This window comes from Ostrea edulis, chromosome 5 (assembly GCF_947568905.1).
Source record: "Ostrea edulis chromosome 5, xbOstEdul1.1, whole genome shotgun sequence".
In the NCBI taxonomy this organism is placed as follows: domain Eukaryota; kingdom Metazoa; phylum Mollusca; class Bivalvia; order Ostreida; family Ostreidae; genus Ostrea; species Ostrea edulis.
In genome coordinates, this window is record NC_079168.1 from 4,315,726 (window position 1) to 4,335,134 (window position 19,409).

The window sequence follows — 19,409 nt, forward strand, 5'->3', positions numbered from 1 at the left end:
ACTACGATTGAGGTTTGACCTAGGGGACGCTGTGTATGTAATATACATGTACTACGATTGAGGCTTGACCTTGGGGACGCTGTGTATGTAATATACATGTACTGCGATTGAGGCTTGACCTTGGGGGCGCTGTGTATGTAATATACATGTACTACGATTGAGGTTTGACCTTGGGGACGCTGTGTATGTAGTATACATGTACTACGATTGAGGCTTGACCTTGGGGACGCTGTGTATGTAGTATACATGTACTACGATTGAGGCTTGACCTTGGGGACGCTGTGATTTCAGTTACAGTGCATTCCAGCTACTACAACTGTACATTATCTCTCTATATCGTCATTGACCCATCAAATACAGAACGTAATAAACGTGTGTTAAATATGACTTCCGTGGTAGAAAGTGGATGTTTTCTTTTTGAAAAAATATATAATTTATTACAGGATGCGATCCGTTTCATCGGACTTTATGTTTTTCTATCTTCAGGAGTCGGAAAACTACCTCGCTCCTCTAGGTTGACATGTCAATTCCGGTTTTCTTCCGATTTTTTGACCGTACTCCATGAAGGCGCTGATAGAATTCTTCTGCAAACGGTGCAAGGTGCTTCTGTCAAATTCTTTATCTAAAAGGATTAATCTTAAATTAAATCTAACTTCAAAGATCCTCTATATACATAAGTACTAATCAGATATATATATATATATATATATATATATATATATATATATATATATATATATATTATGCAGAACCTACCTTCGATCTTTAGCCAATATGATTTTTTAAGAATACAAATTACCTTTTCATGTATTTACACACGTAAATAATTCAGTTTTTAAAAACCATAAATGTTTATTGTAAAGTATATATAAAATGCTATATTGCATTAAAGGGACTGATTCACGATTTCCCCTCAAATTTTGTTTTTCATTTTAAATTATCAAAATCTATACAGTCTAATATGTTTAGAAGATTTCACAAAAAAATAAGGTTATTCATCATGACAAGCTCATTATAGAGAGTTTACTATTTGTTTTGAAAACAAAGATTTGGGTGTGTTATTGTTTTCGAAGTTTTAAAAATAAATGGATATTGATCTAAGTATATTATTTATATCACATCTCAAGTATAATTTAGGTAAAATGTGTCATTTAAAATTTGTGATTGTACAAATTGAAGATTCTTTAAATTACAAAATTACGTTTCACTGGTTTGTTTGTTTACATAAAAAGACTCGAGTCTTTGTTTACATAACACAGAATCAAAGCTAAAATATTGTTCTTATCCTTGCATTGTGACGGTCCAAATTTTGGTTGTCAACATTAAATGAGTTACAATTTTAAATTTTAACATCAAAAATGAAAAATATTTGTTTCGAAAATCGTGCACCAGTCCCTTTAAAGCATACCATTAAATAATCATAGAACTCTAATAGCACTGTCTAAGGGCAGATCACTCTAAATACAAAAATGTACATGAAATTCATCTTTCTTTTGTGAGAATAGTATAATTTCAATATCATCGTTTCCCTATATTTTTTCAATTAATATCCTCCATTCAATGTCTTCAAAGAGTTCAGTAAAGCACCAAAATTACTCTGTACATTTTATCAACTTGTTTTCGTTTCACACTGTGAACAATGAACGGAACATGTTAATTACATGTAGGGACTGTATATCAAATCTCTATCTAATGTAATCTTTCTGTTGAAAGGGGGGGGGGGTGTCACGTGTGATTCAATCCTTTGAAAATATTTTTTAATGTATATCAAATTACATTTCACAGCTCGACCTACATTGTAGTTACATAGTATTAGAGTTTTTTACGACATCGTATTTTTTCAGCTATCTACATTCTAATTTTTGGCCTTTTAAAAAAATAGTTGTGAAAATGTTAAATTAACCGAATACTTTGAAGTGAAGAATCAACCCTTGTCCCCTTACCTTAAATTTAGAGCTTCGATATTTTCTTTTCAATTTTGCTTGATAAGAATTTTCAGACCATTATAATTCAACTTTTTCTCCGGCTCTCCCCCCCCCCCCTTCCCTACATGATTATATCTATATCAACATATGCTTTATTTTTCTAACAGGGTATCTGGGGTTTGGGGGTGGGAGTTGTTGTTGATGATTGTTTGAGATTTGGGGGTGGGGTGGGGGTGGGCGTTTTTTTTTTTTTTTTTTTTTTTTTTACAGATTACTTTTAAAATTCTCAGGATTTATTGTATCACAACTTGTACAGAAATAAACATGAAAACTACTTTTCAAAATCCTGCTGTGCCCCCTCCCTACTTTTCGATCATACATGTATCAGTTATTCAATTTATCATAGAAATGAATTAAACTTTAAAATGGCCCGTTTTGTTATCATTATATTTGCTTCTTCTTAAGTTTCGTATTCTTAAGTTTATTATTTACCCATTTCCCATCTGTTCAATGGTACTAAATATCTGGCTATCCGGCTATGTCATTGAAATACACATACATAATGTACATGTATTTATGCCTTGGTCATCTCTGCAGATTTGACATATTGATCACTCATTTTACAGGAGAATACATGTGCCGACTAAATGAAAAGTAGTTTTTGTGTGTGAAATACAGTTAATAAAATGATCTAAACCCACCCATCCTTCCACTTCCTCCTCAAGATAAAAGACCCCCCCCCCCCGACACTTGAATTTTTTAGAAAAATAGAAAAGTTAAATTCAAATTGATCATTGTTTCCTTTTACTTGTATTTGCATCAAAATAGGGAAATTATCAATAATATAAAAAAATAGGGAAATTATCAATAAAATAAAAAAATAGGAAAATTATCAATAAAATAAATAAACCCACCCATCCTTCCACTTCCTCCTCAAGATAAAAGACCCTCCCCGACACTTGAATGTTTAGAAAAATAGAAAAGTTAAATTCAAATTGATCATTGTTTTTTTTACTTGTATTTGCATATTATCAAAATAGGGAAATTATCAATAATATAAAGGTTGTTTATGAAACATCCAACTCTACCTTGGTGTTGATTGTTTAGCATTACAGTCAAACATAGCATATCAATATTATCCAGATTGTACGTCGTTTATATCGGATAATCAAACTTTCACATGAATGACAGCTAATAAAATGAATGAAACTTGTGGAGACGCTCAATCATGATAGAATAGAAGACTCCCGAGGTTTCACAGGGTTAACATAAAATACAACTTTTTTTTCATAGCATAAAGATTGTTAACCTCTTTCCTCCCTATAAACAAAGGGGGGTATTACTATTTATAAACACCCTGTCTGTTTTAATATTTCATTAAAAGACAGGGTTGTTATGATTCATTACACGAGTAATAAAACTAATAAAAAGCACACACAAATCGGGTAATTTGTTCTAGCCTCCTTTCTTGATAGTGTTCATTTTCCCGTATTTTTACAAGCAGAGGTATTTATTTCGACATGCAAACTAAGATATATTAGGTGACCCCTGCCCCTTCATGTGTTCAAAGTTGACCCTCCCCCCTAAATAAAACACGTGAAGGGCAGGGTGTCCACTATTGTTAAATGCCTGGGAAATACGGCATGCATTAAAATACACGTACATATATATATATTAATACAAATCTAATTCTAACTGTTGAAGTAAGAGTGGGAAAGGCTGAATAAAGATTTAATTGTACGTTACCCATGTTCAGTCCCCTGTGTTCCTGTAGATAAGGCTACACACATGTACATGTACCTGTAGAGTTGGCTAATTATATAGCAAGCGCCAACGGGTGTCTAAGGTATATAAATAAATTAACTTTTTATTGGCTGTGCTATTCTGATGATTACGAAAACAAAACAGAAAGGAAGGCAATGGTTGTTTTCTTTGAATTGAGTCAGTTATTCATAATCCCCAACCCCTCCCCGGAATTGTTTTGTGAAATATATTGATGAATTACATGCATGGTGCACAATTACATATAATTATAAGATATATATAAATACTACATGTATATTAAAATTTAAAAATTTAGAACGTAAGTTAACGGAATGAATTTATTTAAAATACGAATTTAGTTTATTTCATTATTTTTTTATTATCGGTTTCGATATCTTTTTATGTTTGTTTTTTTTTTTTTTGTTTTTTTTTTGTTGTTGTTTTTTTGTTGTTTTTTTTTTTGTTTTTGTTTTTTTTTTTTGTTTTTTTTACAAAACCAGAAAAACAACAACCTACCTTATATATATATAATAAAAGTACAAAGGAGAGAAAGTGAAACTAAAAGTACAATTACTATAATGTTTTAGAACGTCTATCTCTGAATAGTTAAACATAAGACTGAAGTATGAGAATCTAATCACATTTTGAATGCTTAAATAACAGAAAACTTATAATTTGGAAATTATTTTCCCGAGAAATCCAAGACTGATTATGTTGTAGATGGGTCAATATTATTATAACGTTTTGTAGACAATATCAAAGTGTCAAATCTGTTGTCAAAGTCGGATCACATTTTCCATGTAACCAAGCTAATTATCGTGACTAACATTTTATAACATAAGTTAAACTCTTGTGGTTTTATTTTCATTAAGGTCTTCCGTTTCCAATGGAAGACGTTACCGTTCCTCTATTGTCTAACAAATTTTTGTGCATGCGATTTTTCGTTATTGTTATTACCTATCTTATTTACTATTATTTTGTTTTTATTCATATATATCTAACATTTTCTACCTGGTGGAAGCAAAATTTAGAACACACACACACGGGACGTTTAGTATCTATTCTGTGTATTTCCCCCTATTAATGGACGTTTAGTATCTCTTCTGTGTATTTCCCCCTATTAATGGACGTTTAGTATCTATTCTGTGTACCCCCTCTATTATTGGACGTTTAGTATCTATTCTGTGTATTCCTCCTATTAATGGGCGTTTACTATCTATTCTGTGTATTTTCCCCCTATTATTAGTATTCTTTAAGTTTTAACATTTTTTTTAAAATGCTTAAACCGATTATCACTTAATTAACTGGATAAATAAACCGGTTCAGGATTGATACGTTGTTGAATATCATTTAAAATCATTTTCACGATTAAAAAGGTATTACACCATTACAGTCCTCGGGACTGAGGAAGAAAGGGCAGCTTCAATTACTAGTATAAGTTCAAAATTCCACTGTGAAAAATCAAAAAGAAATAAAAAACAATCTGGGAAACATCATAATGTTTTGTTTGTATGTCATCCATTTAGAGACGCCACATTGCCACAAATTGTTAACCTACATGTGGATACATGACACTCAGGGTCGTAGCAGTACGGGTTCTTTATCGTGCCAACACCCACCGTGACAATTAATGGACTTTAAAGGACGCATGATACACACACTAATAATAATTCTTTATTGCGAAAGACATACATATTATAGCATTATAACAAAATTGAACATGTTTAATAATTACAAAGCTGAAAATAATCGGCCAATTCTTACAAAGACATCTAGCAGATGTAAATACAACAGTATAATGATAGTAAAAAAAAAAGGAGAATGACGTTACAAATTACATATTATAGACTGCTCTTAGTTCAAGAGCTTTACAAATAAATTTTCCTAAGTTACAAAGTTCTTTAACATTGTTCACACTTAACAGTTGTATAAATTTGAGCATGGGGGGTTTACTCCAGTAATACTTTTTCACTAATTTAGCTCTGATCTGACAATATACAGGACAGACTAACAAACAGTGGTATTCATCCTCAATTTCAGTGATACATGTTTTACAAAACCTTTTTTCACGTGGTACATTTTTATGTCTGCCAGTTTCTATGGATAAATTATGTGATGATAACCTTATTTTGGAGATACCCTTTTTATACAATTTAGGAATAGATTTTTCTAGGTAATATTGCAAGCAAAAATTATCAACCAAATGTTTGTAAATAGTGCATTTTGATTCATACTGCATGTTGCTATGTAAATTTTGAATAAAATGATCCTTCAATCTTTGTTGAATTATTGGCAAACAAACATGGCTATTTAAGTTATGTTGATCATGCCACATATAACTAAGTCCCAAACAATCAAGTTGTTCCTTGATAAAAGTAGCCCAGTTACGACTTGTGTGCTTTGTATTTTCACAGATATTGTATAAACATTCATATGCAGCATTAAGTATACAATTTTCAGACTGCAATAGTTTAAACCAAAACTTGAACATTCTCAAAATACGAACAAGATGGTAAACGCCCTGTTTCAAAATATACCGTGGTTGTATTAGTGTTTTTACGAACACCAAGTGCAAATTTTAAAAAATCCAGGTGAACCTTTTCAATGTCAGGTCCTTTATGTAATCCCCACACTGCACATCCGTAATTCAAAATACTACAGACATAGGTATCGAAAAGGGAGAATAAGGCACAATGATTTAAATACAATTGTTTTATGGTTGATTTAAGGGCAAATAATGTTTTGCAACCTTGTGATGCTAACTGTTTCTGCGTTACAAAAAAATTTACCATTAAAATTAAATAAAACGCCCAAGTAAACAAATTGATCTAATGCCTCGTTCACACGGATGAGCATTAAATTTTTACTTCGAATCAAATTTGATGCGAAGTAAAATAATGCGCATTAGATTAATTCGAATTAAATAGCGTTCACACGGCGGTAATGTTTAATGCGAAGTAAACTAATGCGCATTAAATTCGTATGCATCTCTATTAAAGGGTGCGCGAAATAATAGAATAGACTATGTTATTGAAAATTATTTTTATAGATATTTTACTGAATATTGTGTAGATACAGAATTCTTTGTTCAAAACATTATATAGGGCTATATGTAGTATACTACATGTTTACAATATACATACATAACTGATCTACACATAAAGAGTTTTTTGTCGTGTTTATTTATATGTTCCCAAGAAATTACTTGTTATTTCCTCTGACAACCAGCATTCAATCAAGACAATATATTGTTTCTTCATGGGCCCAATTTTAAAACTTCGGAACGTCTTTTTCACCATTCCGCTGACTATTGTTGTGACGTAATTTTAATTACTAATACGTATTATAAGTCTACTATGACGTCATATGCTATAAAAATCAACAATGAGCGACATATTTGTTTTAAAAAATGTAAAAAAGAAAATCATATTATCACTATTTTAAAACATTGTTGTCATATTTAAAAACAATTCCTTCCACATGTATTACTCAGTATGCCTATGCAGAGCACATATTTACGTCTGACATTATCTAATGACATGCTGTTTGTACATGTTTTTAGTGATTATTATCATTTTGCTTAGTTTTTCGTACAAAACTAACATTAATATATATAGCTGACCATGGGTATGATGCATGTGACCCAAATTGGCCATTACGCATGCGTCTACATTTAATTCGAATTAGCTTCGCTTAGCGTTCACATGCACGGAGCTAATGCGAAGTAAATTTAATTCGCATTAAATCGCGACGTCAATTTTAATTCGAAGTAAACTAATGCGCATTAAAATCTCCGTGTGAACGCGGTTCAGATTTAATTCGCATTAACTTATGTTTAATGCGAATTAAATTCTTCGTGTGAACGAGGCATAATACTTCTATACTTTCATCTTTATACACCCATTTCTCATCTGTGCGAATCTTCCCACCATTTCTAAATACAACAATTTTAGTTTTTGCTACATTAACAACTAAATCCCATTCATCTGTATAACTTTGCAGGGTATTTTGTAGTTCAATAACCGATTCTGCAAGCAACACCATGTCATCAGCATACATCAAAATATAAAGACTTAATAACTGTAAATCAGTCGGATGATTACCTTTTTTGATAAATTCAATTTCAAGGTCATTCACATACAATACAAAAAACGGGATACAACACTTCTCCTTGTAATAGACCAATGTGATTTTTAAAAAATTGTGAAATGTGACCAGAGGATTTTACACAGGTTCTAATCCTACTATACATGGAGCGAACAATAGTAAGCAGCTTCCCTTGTATACCGTAGTGTTTTAATTTTCTATACAATTTGTCCCTGTTAACTGTTTTTCTTATAATCCACGAAGCAACAATATAATCAGGTTTTTTTTTTTTTTTTGGATTGGAGTGATTGTGTTATAAGACAATGAAGCGCAAAAATTGCCTCCGTAGTACCTAGCTTGGGTTGAAAACCAAATTGTGCATCTGAAATAATATCATACGAGGCTGCCCATGAGACGAGTCTTCTGTTTAGTATGGAAGTAAACAATTTGCAGAAACAACTAACAAGACTTATTCCTCTGTAATTATCTGGATCAGAAGGGTCACCTTTTTTGAAAACAGGCACAATAACAGCGTCAGACCATTGTGTTGGAAAAAATCCTGATGATAAGATACGATTAAAAATAATATGGTACAAAAAATTCTCTAAATTCCATGAAATACTCATTCAAAATATAGTCCAGACCATGAGATTTCCCCCGTTTTAATTGATCGATAGCTTCGGATATTTCTTTCTCGGTAATTTCCATATCTAGTTCATTAAAAACTGTAGGTCCTGTGTCTTCCACATTAGAATAATCTTCTGTGGGAACAAATGTAGCTAAATCTTTGAAATGAGTGTGGAACGATTCTAAGTCTATCGGAGTATTTTTTGGCTTTCTTTTTCGAAAATGTTTGTAGAATACTTCTGGGTTTTGTTTACGGAGATGTTCAAGTAAATCACCCCCTTTCGTAAATACTGACGCCTGAGTTTAGTTTCTAAATGTTTATAATTCTTTTTTGCTTCAATTAAATTCAAGTGATTTTCTTTGTTTTTGTAATGATTGAACTGGTTTCAGGCTGCACGATATGTGTTATATTTACTTTTAAGCTCTCCGTTAAACCAGGGTTTGCCATGTACTCTCTTATAGAAGTTCAACTCAACTATGGGACGAAATCTGATACCATGATAGGCTATTAACATAGTTGTATAAATAATTCCCTCCTCCTCTCATCTGTTTCATCTCCCTTATAGACATCAAGCAGTATTTCTTTTACGTCTATGGTTTCATAGAGTGAGCTGATGTTTCAGACACGTGACCTCAATACTGTCCGACCTGAACAAGGCAGAACACAGTATATTAGTCCGAAATATCTGACGTGTTCCTGGCCTTTTTATGATTTTGATATTTACCGTGCCAGGAAAACGTCAGAACCGGCGCCATTGCGTAAACTGGAAATTCGCCGCCTTCAGTTGGAGGCGGTATTCTCAGGCCGATTTTTATTTCAAATTTAAAAAACTGTCTAATTTAGTATTAAGGGATACTAGTATCATTGTATGTGATATGTGACATTACATAATTAGATATGTGATCACACTAATTCATTTTGAATGGGTGATATCTGTACTTGAAATGTTCAAATTGTTGGTGTCAGTTATTTGAATAACACACATAGTTATGCCTTGTAAACTCTACCACAGCATATTGGTATGATATTTTGGATATTGCATACTTCAACAACAAAAATTACTGACGTATGTAATCTCTCACTTCCTTTCCACCCCAATGGTCCCCAACATTACGATTTGCATCACCCTGATTGTCATAGGCATCATCTATGTCCAAAATGTCATTTCGGTCAATGCCAATGTTGTGCAACACTGCACAGGCCAGTATGATATCACATGCTTTCTCTGGGTTAGTTCTCAAACCGCTATGAAGACATGCAGACCTTTTCTTAAGAAAACCAAATGTTTGTTCAATTTTAACCCTGGTGTTGAATTTCACTTGTGATGGAGTACTTGGGATAGGGTGTCATTATATATGGTTTGTATCTCCCAGAAGTATATCATCATGTTGTCCTGCAATTTAAACAAAATTTATTTCAAATGAAGTGTGAATAAAACCCCAAAAGTTTACTGCTTTAAATGGATCAAATATAAAAGAATAAAAACCAAGGAAAAATAGCAAGAAAACTGATCATTGTTGGTCGAAAGTGAAGGAAAATAAAATTGTAATTCAGACCTTGCTTGAACTCTAAAGATTTTTATGTAATATCTGCAAAATATTTACTATTTAGTATACATGTACCATTTTCAAATGCTTCAGATACTAGGCTATCCCTGAATAGTTGGCTGTCATGAACGCTCCCAGGCCATTTGGCAACACAATTCAGGATCTTGAGAATGATCAAATCATCTGATGCAAGTATACGAAATGATTCTGGCTCATTGATGGAAGGTGCTTTTATTTTGATGTAGGTGCCATCAACGCAGCCTAATACATTAGGAAACCCTATAACAAATTGATAAAGATTAAATTGTGTACAAATAATGACGGCATTATGCGTTACCAATCAAATTTAGACTTTCATATAAAAAAATTTATATGTTTCTAACCACACTCCCCATGAAAATTTTAAGTCTAGATCCACCCATACATTGAAATAAACGAATACTTCCGCAAATAATGCTGCTTTATTTATGTGTCAGAATCAAATCAAACTTTTTTCTTATAATCTATTGTACCACGATAACATACCACAAGTGAAGCAATGTTTTCATTCCTGATATACATGTACGTTTGTTGTTCAACACGAAAGACTTGCGGTACGATATAACTTTAGTTGCAAAATTATTTCCCTTGACTTGTCGATTGATTGATTGAATGAATATTGTTTAACGTCCCTCTCGAGAATATTTCACTCATATGGAGACGTCACCACTGCCGGTGAAGGGCTGCAACATTTTGGCCTATGCTCGGCGCTTAGGGCCATTGAGCAGGGAGGGATCTTTATCGTGCCATACCTGCTGTGACAAGGGACCTCGGTTTTTGCGGTCTCATCCGAAGGACCGCCCCATTTAGTCGCCTTTTACGACAAGCAAGGGGTACTGAGGACCTATTCTAACCCGGGTCCCCACGGGATTGACTTGTCAATGTTGGAAGTTTGGAAGTTTAAATTACCTGTAATGGCAAAAAATTCTTGTTTTACATGTACTTGTGCCACTCTTGGACCTGTCGGCATGTTGATGAATTGTCTTGCCACCCGGCACAAACCACGACACACGTCTCTTACTGCTCTGCATATGGACGGTGGGGAAAGACAGGCAAAGGTGTCCGAAATAGCGAGTAAAACCCACCAGTCATTAAAAACCTGAGTGTTACGAGGACTTGAAAAAGGGGTGGTAGAGTATGAGGCGCCGTTTTAATATTTTTGAAGTATCATTTTTTGATATCAAAAAGTATATATATATTTTTTATATCAGAAATTCGAATTCTTTGATATCAAACAATAACAGTCATTTTCTGATATAAAAAAATTCGAATATTTGATATCAAAAAATTATTTTCTGATATTAAAAAACCCCACATCAAATGATTTTCTGATATCAAAAATTCGAATATTTGACTTCGAATATTTTCTGATATAAAAAAATATATCAAATTTTCTGATATCAAAAAATATATATTCACATTCTTGATATCAAAAATATAAGACATTTTCTGATATCAAAAATACGAATTCCTGACATCAAAAAATCATTTTCTGATATCAGGAATTAAAACTGATTTCTTGATATCACAAAATATATTTTCTGATATCAGAAAATAAAAGAAAATGGCGAAATTCGAATTCATGATATCAAAAACTGATTTTCTGATATAAAAAAATTTAATTCTTGATATTAGAAAAACAAGTTATTTACTGACATCAAGAATTTGAATTTTTGATATCAAAAATTTGATTTTTTGATATCAAAAATTCCAATTTCTTTTTTGATATCAAAAATTCGATTTCTTGATATTAGAAAATGGTTCTTGATATCAAGAATTCGATTTTTTTATATAAAAAAAATCAACCTTATTTCCTGATATCAATTTTTTTAGATATCAGGAAATCATTTTTTGATATCAGGAATTCGAATTCTTGATATCAGAAAATAATTTTTTTATATTAAAATTTTTATAAAAAAAATTTTGATATCAAGAATTATTTTTAGATATCAAGAATTATTTTTTGATATCAGGAATTGGAATTATTGATATCAATAATTCTTTTTTTTATATATCAGAAAATACCTCAAAAATATTAAAACGGCACCTCATAGTAGAGCGCAACTCCTCAAAGTTTCGCGTGTAAGAGAAGGGGCGAGCAAGCCAGTGATATAAAGAACTGTATCAGGCCTAAATCGGTACCTCTTAAACACTTCTACTTCATAGAAATTTTCTAATTGATTTTCGAGATCCACAAGTATGTTTTAGGCTTTACGCCATATTTGAGATGCAAGATAAGATTTGAGACTACTAAGAAGGTATCTCAAGATTTCATATCAGCTGAGTTATAGATTTTTTATGAGAAATCCAAATAGGGCCTATTTGAGTTTTCTCAGATTTGAGAATTTTCTCAGAAATTTGAGTAAAATCTCAGTCTGAGTTTGGACTTAGGTTTTTTTTTTCTTCGAGAAATCCAGGACTGAATTTGTGTATTTTCTCTAGATGACAGTGATTAGATGACTAGAGTATTTTAACATGATTTTGCATTTTGACAAGTATTGTCAGATCATCGGGCCACCAACGCTGAGATTTTCTCAAATCTGAGATTTCTGAGAAAATTTGAGTTTATCTCAGCCAAATGTGCCACCAAATAAATATTTTCTCAAACTCAGATATGTTTTTGAGTTTTTTCTCACATTTGAGAATTTTCTTAAATGCGCGTGCCACCAAACTATTTTTGACCTCAGCTTAGAAAAATATTTGAGATTTCTCAGAAAATCCCGAGATTGGTAAATAAGCAAACTCAAATAAAATCTCAAGTGTATTTACTCACAACAAAATGAGTGTCAGGCGACTTCGTCAACGCAGACGTCGTAGGAATGTAATGATTGTGAGGACAAGGAGAATCCTTGACAGGTCCAATCCTTTGGGAGGGTTGAGTGAGGGTGATATTTTTGACAGATATTGTTTATTTTCCATTTTTCGTCGCCATTTTCTTCATAGTAGATTTACTTAAGAAAATCAGCTGTACAACAATCGTGTCAAGAATAATCCTTTACCCCCCCCCCCCCCCCCCCCCCCCACCCCCTCTTCTATTAAGTCTTGGTTGCACTGCGATTATTTGCCACTGGGTCATTTTATATTACGGTGGGTGACTCTCAATGTTTCTAAAGTGCAGCAGGCAGATCAATAAAGGTGGACTTGTTGTGTCATTTGACCGAAATATTTTTAAAATTTCCCAGCCGTGAGGCACGCTTGTGCACATCAAGACAGAATTTCACAAGATAGCTAGTAATGAAATTCCACTTCAACTGTAAATGTCTGCTACAAGCTACTCGTAGCTAGTGACCATGACCCTTACATTAGTCCAGTATCACCCTACTGCAGATGTACACGTTATATATTGTGTCAATGACAGTCTCATTACCTTTCACTTCTCTATAAAATGATGAAAAAAGGTTACTAAAATATCACAGGCACCTGAAGTATGGATATTACTACACCCCCTCCCCCCTCTTTTTTGATAATTTTTTTAGTGGCAATAATTTCTCTGAAATGTGTGAATTCCCTGTTTATCTCACCCCTCTTTCAATTTATGTAATTGTTTCACGCTTTTTGCAAGCTTTAGAGATTGACCTTCTACCGGTATAATAAAATACACAAGGTATGAAATTACAAAAATTTGTAAACAAACAAGGGGGTCCCCAGTTCGGGGCACAACAACATTACCTAAGGAATTTTGGCGAGCGGCAGGTCAGGGAGATGTCATACTACAAGTCTCTTCAACTTAAAAGCCACTTCAATCTCTTTTATTTGTCACAATCTTGCGTGCATTGATCAGACATGGTTTCTTCTCCACTGGCAGTCAAAGAAGAGGTCACAGAGTGTGGAGTTACGCGTCGTGTTCACGAATGGCTTGCGAAAATCAGTGTCAATGCGGTATTTTATTTTACCGGTAGAAGGACATTCTCAAAAGCTCACAAAAAAGCTTGAAACGATTGCATAAATCGAAATTGGGATGGGATAGACAGGGAATCCACAGAATTCAGACATATTATCGCCGCAATTTTTTTTTTTAATCAAGGGGGGGTGGGGTAGTGTCCTGTGCTTCTACATGTGACGTCATTGCATCATTCAAAAATTACATGTAAAGCACATGCTGTAGTTTATGTAAACAACAAAGTGAAAGTGGATTTTATGGAAAGTAAGGCCCCGTGTAACAATGAAAACACATTGAGTTATTTTGTCAAATCTCAACTCACGTGAGACAACTCTGAGAAAGTTTGGTGGCGCGGCATTTCAGCAAAATCTCTGCTGAGGTGAAAAACGTGAATTTGAGTCCGAGATTGTTATATGTTGGTGGCCCCAGACCCAATAGACAAGTGCGAGTTAAACAATGTACAATAAGCTTCATGCTGTCTTCAATAACTTTTTTTACCCATGAAAAGTCGTTTTCCCATATTTGTTGGCTGGAACATACGCATCGATCTTTTTATTTTTGTTGGTGTGTCTGACTCTGATGGCCCTGAATATATCAATCTCTTCCTGGTAGAAGCCATACTTCTTAATTAAGGAGTTTAATCCCCGATTTGTCAAAACAACTCCCAGATAATTGTTAACACCTGGATTGATAACTTATCTGTAATGTACATGGCCAACGGCATTGTTAAGCTCCATTCTTTACGTAGATCCAAGCCTGTGGCCACAGGCACTCGACGTTTTAAATAAATCAAGCTAACGGGCAATAAGCTAGCGGCCAATCAATAAGGATTGTTCAAAATATTTATCGCTTAGAAAATGTACGTATAACGAACCCGACAATAAAAAGTGTTCTCTAAGTATGGCGCCTATAGCGACTAAACTAGGTCTTGTGCCACTCAGTTGACTACGTGGCATTTTAGGGTATTGCCCCCGCCCCCTAATAGGATCTCAAATAGATAAGTATAGACACCATTTTTGGGCTCAGAGGCGCAAAATATACTCTATTTGATGACTATGCGATAGGCATGCCAAGCAAAATATACTCTATTTGATGACTCTGTGCGATAGGCATGCCAAGAAATTCCTAGCAAAATCTCCGGTATAAAAAAACTGTTATAAATTAGTGACCGCAATTAAGAGATAAGCGACGGCTACTATTAATCAGCATGTAATATGTTCCTATTGAAGCCAACGAATTCAGACCGGACGGGATTTCCTGGCATGGGTCTAGGTAGGTTGCCTAGCGCCTAAACTAGGACTTGTGTTACTCAGGTGATCACAGAGCATTTTAGGGCATTGACCCCCCCCCCCTAATAGGATCTGACCTTAAAAGGGTAAGTATAGGCACCGTATTGGGGCACGGAGGCGCCAAATATACCCTATTTGACTCTATACGATAGGGGTCTAAGTAGGGCGCCTAGCGCCTAAACTAGGACTTGTGCCACTCAGACGACCACATGGCATTTTAGAGCATTGACACCCACCCACTCTAATATGATCTGCCCTCAAAAGGGTAAGTATGGGCACCTTTTTGGGGCACGGATGCGCCAAATATACCCTATTTTTACTATTTAACTCAATACGATAGGGGTCTAAGTAGGGTGCCCAGCGCCTAAACTAGGAATTGTGCCACTCAGCTGTACTCGTCAAGTTTCCCAAAATTATTTGATAAATTTTTATACATGTAATATCACTTCAAATATGAGATATTTCAATATTTTGAGATAGTCTTAAGTGCGAAACTATCCCTTTCACACCGTGCCAAATCTGATGTACATTAATTTGTACGAATATTCGTCGTGTGTCAATGAATTCTCGATAGACCAATATTATAGGTAAAATGTTTGAAATGAAATGGGCCCTGTTTAAGCACCCACGTGGTTGGCGCAGACACGTGTCTTTGTTATCAATTACGTAAAAATTATAAATATTTTTAATCATACAATGAGAGGAAAATTAATCAGATCTAACAATGTAAAATAAAAAGTATTTCACAGTTTGGATTTTTTTTTTCAGTAATGATGTATTAATTCTAAATATATACATCATAGGGCATTTATGCAAATTACCACGTTTTACAATCAGTTTATTAGCATGACCCCCTCCCCAAACGTACTAGACTGTTATTTCTAAATCATTGGAGGATGTTCGATTACAGAACGGAATAGATGAAAATTTTGATACTCTATTTGAAAATTTAGCAGAACGTAGTATTCATCATTTCACGGAATTTTTGTGACATATGCACTTCCCTGCATGTGTAGATATTGGTATAAAAAATAGCAGATTTATATGAAGTACACCTAATTATAAGTAAGTTTTGAAAGATGATGGACATAATGAACAGAATATGATTCATTTCCAAATTAGGACCCTCTCGGGCATACAGCATACATGATTGTTAACATTTCAATGTGCAATGTTTATTTTAAAAAATGATGAGAAAAGAACAAAACAAGAGCAAAATATGCACTATTAGTATGAGCAATGTTCATACATGAGACATTTTGAACATGATAATACTTATTTGTATTACATGTAAGTACCACCGTGTATCCTAATGCAAAACAGTCAGAAATACACACAGAAGAAATAAAATAAAATATATATACATGTACATAACAACACTACATGTAATAATAGTAAAGGTAGTATAAGTACATATGATTAATACTCCACTGTAATGCAAAAGATACCACGGGACGGTGCATTGGTACTAGGTCAACATGTCATGTTTATAATGGGTGCATATGTGCAAATATGGTTTCATATGGTTCACATATAATATACAGTAATACTATTAGTAGGAGACAATGTGTATAACATGAGAATTATTTGATGTAATACATGTATCCTAATGCAAAACAGTCAGAAATGCAAACAGGAAGAAAATGATAACAATATAATAATAATAGTAAAAGGCACGTAGTACAAGTACATATGATTGACTGTAATGCAAGATACCACGGGACGGTGCATTGGTAGTAAGTCAACATGTCATGTTTACAATTGGTGCATAATTATGTATAAACATATTGGTTTGAACTTTCACAAGCTTCTTTAATCAAATCGCAAAGGGCTACAAGTACATCAGTATTTTCACAATTGAGTAACCATATTAATCTATTCATGTTGTCAAGACTGGAAAAATGTTCACATTGTTGTTTTATAACTTTATACATGTTCTGCCTGAGTGGGTTATAAGTTGAACATTCAAAAATTAGATGAATTTCATCACCAATTTTACAAGAAGAAAACTTTGTACAAAATCTTAAATGTCTAGGGATTCCTGAATAACGACCTCGTTCTACTGGTAAATTGTGCGCTGATGATGTACGTAATCTTGCAAGTGCTTTACGTTGTGCAGATGGTAAGAGTGTTAAGTAGTTTTCAAAAACAAAATTAGTTTTAAATTTAACATAAGTTTCAAGTTTTCCATATTGTAAACTTCTGACATATCCCCATTATTTCAAATAATGATGGCATAACAATTCCTTACATTTTATCTTAAAACTTGATAGATTATTGATTGCAATATGATTGTTTCTAATTCCAACAATTCCAAATAACTTTTGTACGACACCATACCATGACTGCGATTTTAATGTACAAGCATTACGCTTACTTTGCATGTATGCAGCATTTAGTAGAGGAAAAGAAGTACCCAGATTTTCTAATCTGTTTACATATTTTATTATATTATTCACTACATCAAAATGTAGTGGAAACCTGCCAAGTTCGGATAGTGTTGCAAAGTTTGAGCTTTTTCTATGAAGACCTAGAATAAATTTACAGAATTTCACATGGAGGTTTTCACATTTTAATTTAGAGTTAAAATCCTTCGGACGAGACTGAAAAAACCGAGGTCCCGTGTTACAGCAGGTGAGGCACGATAAAGATCCCTCCCTGCTCAAAGGCCATAAGCGCCGAGCATAGGCCAAAATTTTGCAGCCCTTCACCAGCAGTGGTGACGTCTCCATAGGAGTGAAATATTCTCGAGAGGGACGTTAAACAATATTCAATCATCTTTAATCATTGACTGTGGTGTACTTTATCGACGCCCAACTCCAGGCCATGGACGTATATCTATGGGTGATTGCAAAATTGTTGTTTCCATGCAGTGCGCTGGTCTGCCGTATAATCCAGGAATTGAAACTGAATCATACAGAGATTCTACATGTAGTAACAAAGAAAGAAAGCGACGGGTATATCGAATAATGGAATTGTTGGCATGCATTCTATATACACTGAATTTACATTTGTTTAAAACAAGTAATGAATTACCCATAATTCTCAATAAAACCAATTAAATAAGGATTAAGAGAAATACATTCTAAAGAATGAAATTTGAACAACCAGAAACTTCTTTAGGTCATAGACATAATTTCCATTAAAATTATTGAAAAAAAAAAATGTATATTTGTGGCCTCCGTGCCCCAAACCGGTGCCTCTACCTAACCTTTTGAGGTCAGTTCCTATTAAAAAGGTCAATGTCCTAAAATGCCCTGTGGTCATCTGAGTGGCACAAGTCCTAGTTTGGGCGCTAAACGCCCAACTTAAAGCTCTATCGTATTGTTTGAAAGTGCACAATAGATTGTTTCAACCCCTCATATGTAGTAAATGGAATCTGAATGGAGTAATCATTTGTGATACTCTGGTAGCGGATAAAGATGCCTTGTGTATCTAATAAATCATGTATTATATGAAACCCTTTGTCATATAACGGCTTGCAAAATATTTATTTGATTTGAATCTTTATTTTATCATTATACCATAGGGGTTCAAACAAAATATGAAAAGCTTTCATCTCAAAACTTTCCAAATATTCTGTAAAGCATATGCTTTACACGCACGCACGCACACGCACACACGCAGATATATAGTTAGATATAAACACATGTAGTGTAGGCCCTCTAAAGAAGAAAACAAACCGAGCTGAAGCCATGTATGATTAGAATATCCTTGATGTATTAGTGAATATTGACAATTGGATTAAAGATTGGATTCTTATATACCTTTGGTTTGCTGAATTACAATGCAATAGGAGTGACTTTATCTTCCCTGACCTTATCATTAAGCATAAGGGGCGTGTCAAGCGTTACAACATACATATTAAATTTACAGTACCTGCTTTCATTTTCGTTTTTTCCCGTGAAGTTCCTCCCACTTTGTTAATTTCCTCGTTGACTGTAGTCATAACTGATTAGAAGTGACGTTTGTATTGATCTTATCTAGCAGGAGGTGTTGTGATTTATTATCACCGGCCGGTAGATAATGTTTGTATACATGTACTATCTCTGCCTGCGCTTTTTGCCGTGAGATTCAGTATCGTTACGTGTTTTCAGAAAAAGTTTACTCTTCAGTAAAAAGTTTTGTAATTTTTCATGATCTATAGGCCTATGTCGATATGTATGCTCCTGATTTCCGTGACCTATAGGCCTATGTCGATATGTATGCTCCTGATTTCCGTGACCTATAGGCCTATGTCGATATGTATGC

The 19,409-nt window shown here is 33.8% G+C and overlaps 1 protein-coding gene across 2 annotated transcripts in view; it reads right to left on the minus strand.

Annotated features, from left to right (window-relative positions):
* Positions 1–14,717, minus strand: part of LOC125649394 (double-stranded RNA-specific adenosine deaminase-like) — a 31,183-nt gene extending 16,466 nt beyond the window's left edge. The window contains exons 1-3 of one of the 2 annotated variants that reach the window (XM_048876921.2): positions 10,026–10,224; positions 3,672–9,796; positions 502–622 (exon numbers count right to left, since the gene is read on the minus strand). In XM_048876921.2, the coding sequence (XP_048732878.1) occupies positions 502–622; positions 3,672–3,675 (125 nt within the window). In that variant the 5' untranslated portion in view covers positions 3,676–9,796; positions 10,026–10,224. Of the gene's footprint in view, positions 1–501; positions 623–3,671; positions 9,797–10,025; positions 10,225–14,367 lie in introns of those variants that run through there. The other variant, XM_048876920.2, reaches the window with a different exon arrangement.
* Between the last annotated feature and the right edge of the window lie 4,692 nt (positions 14,718–19,409).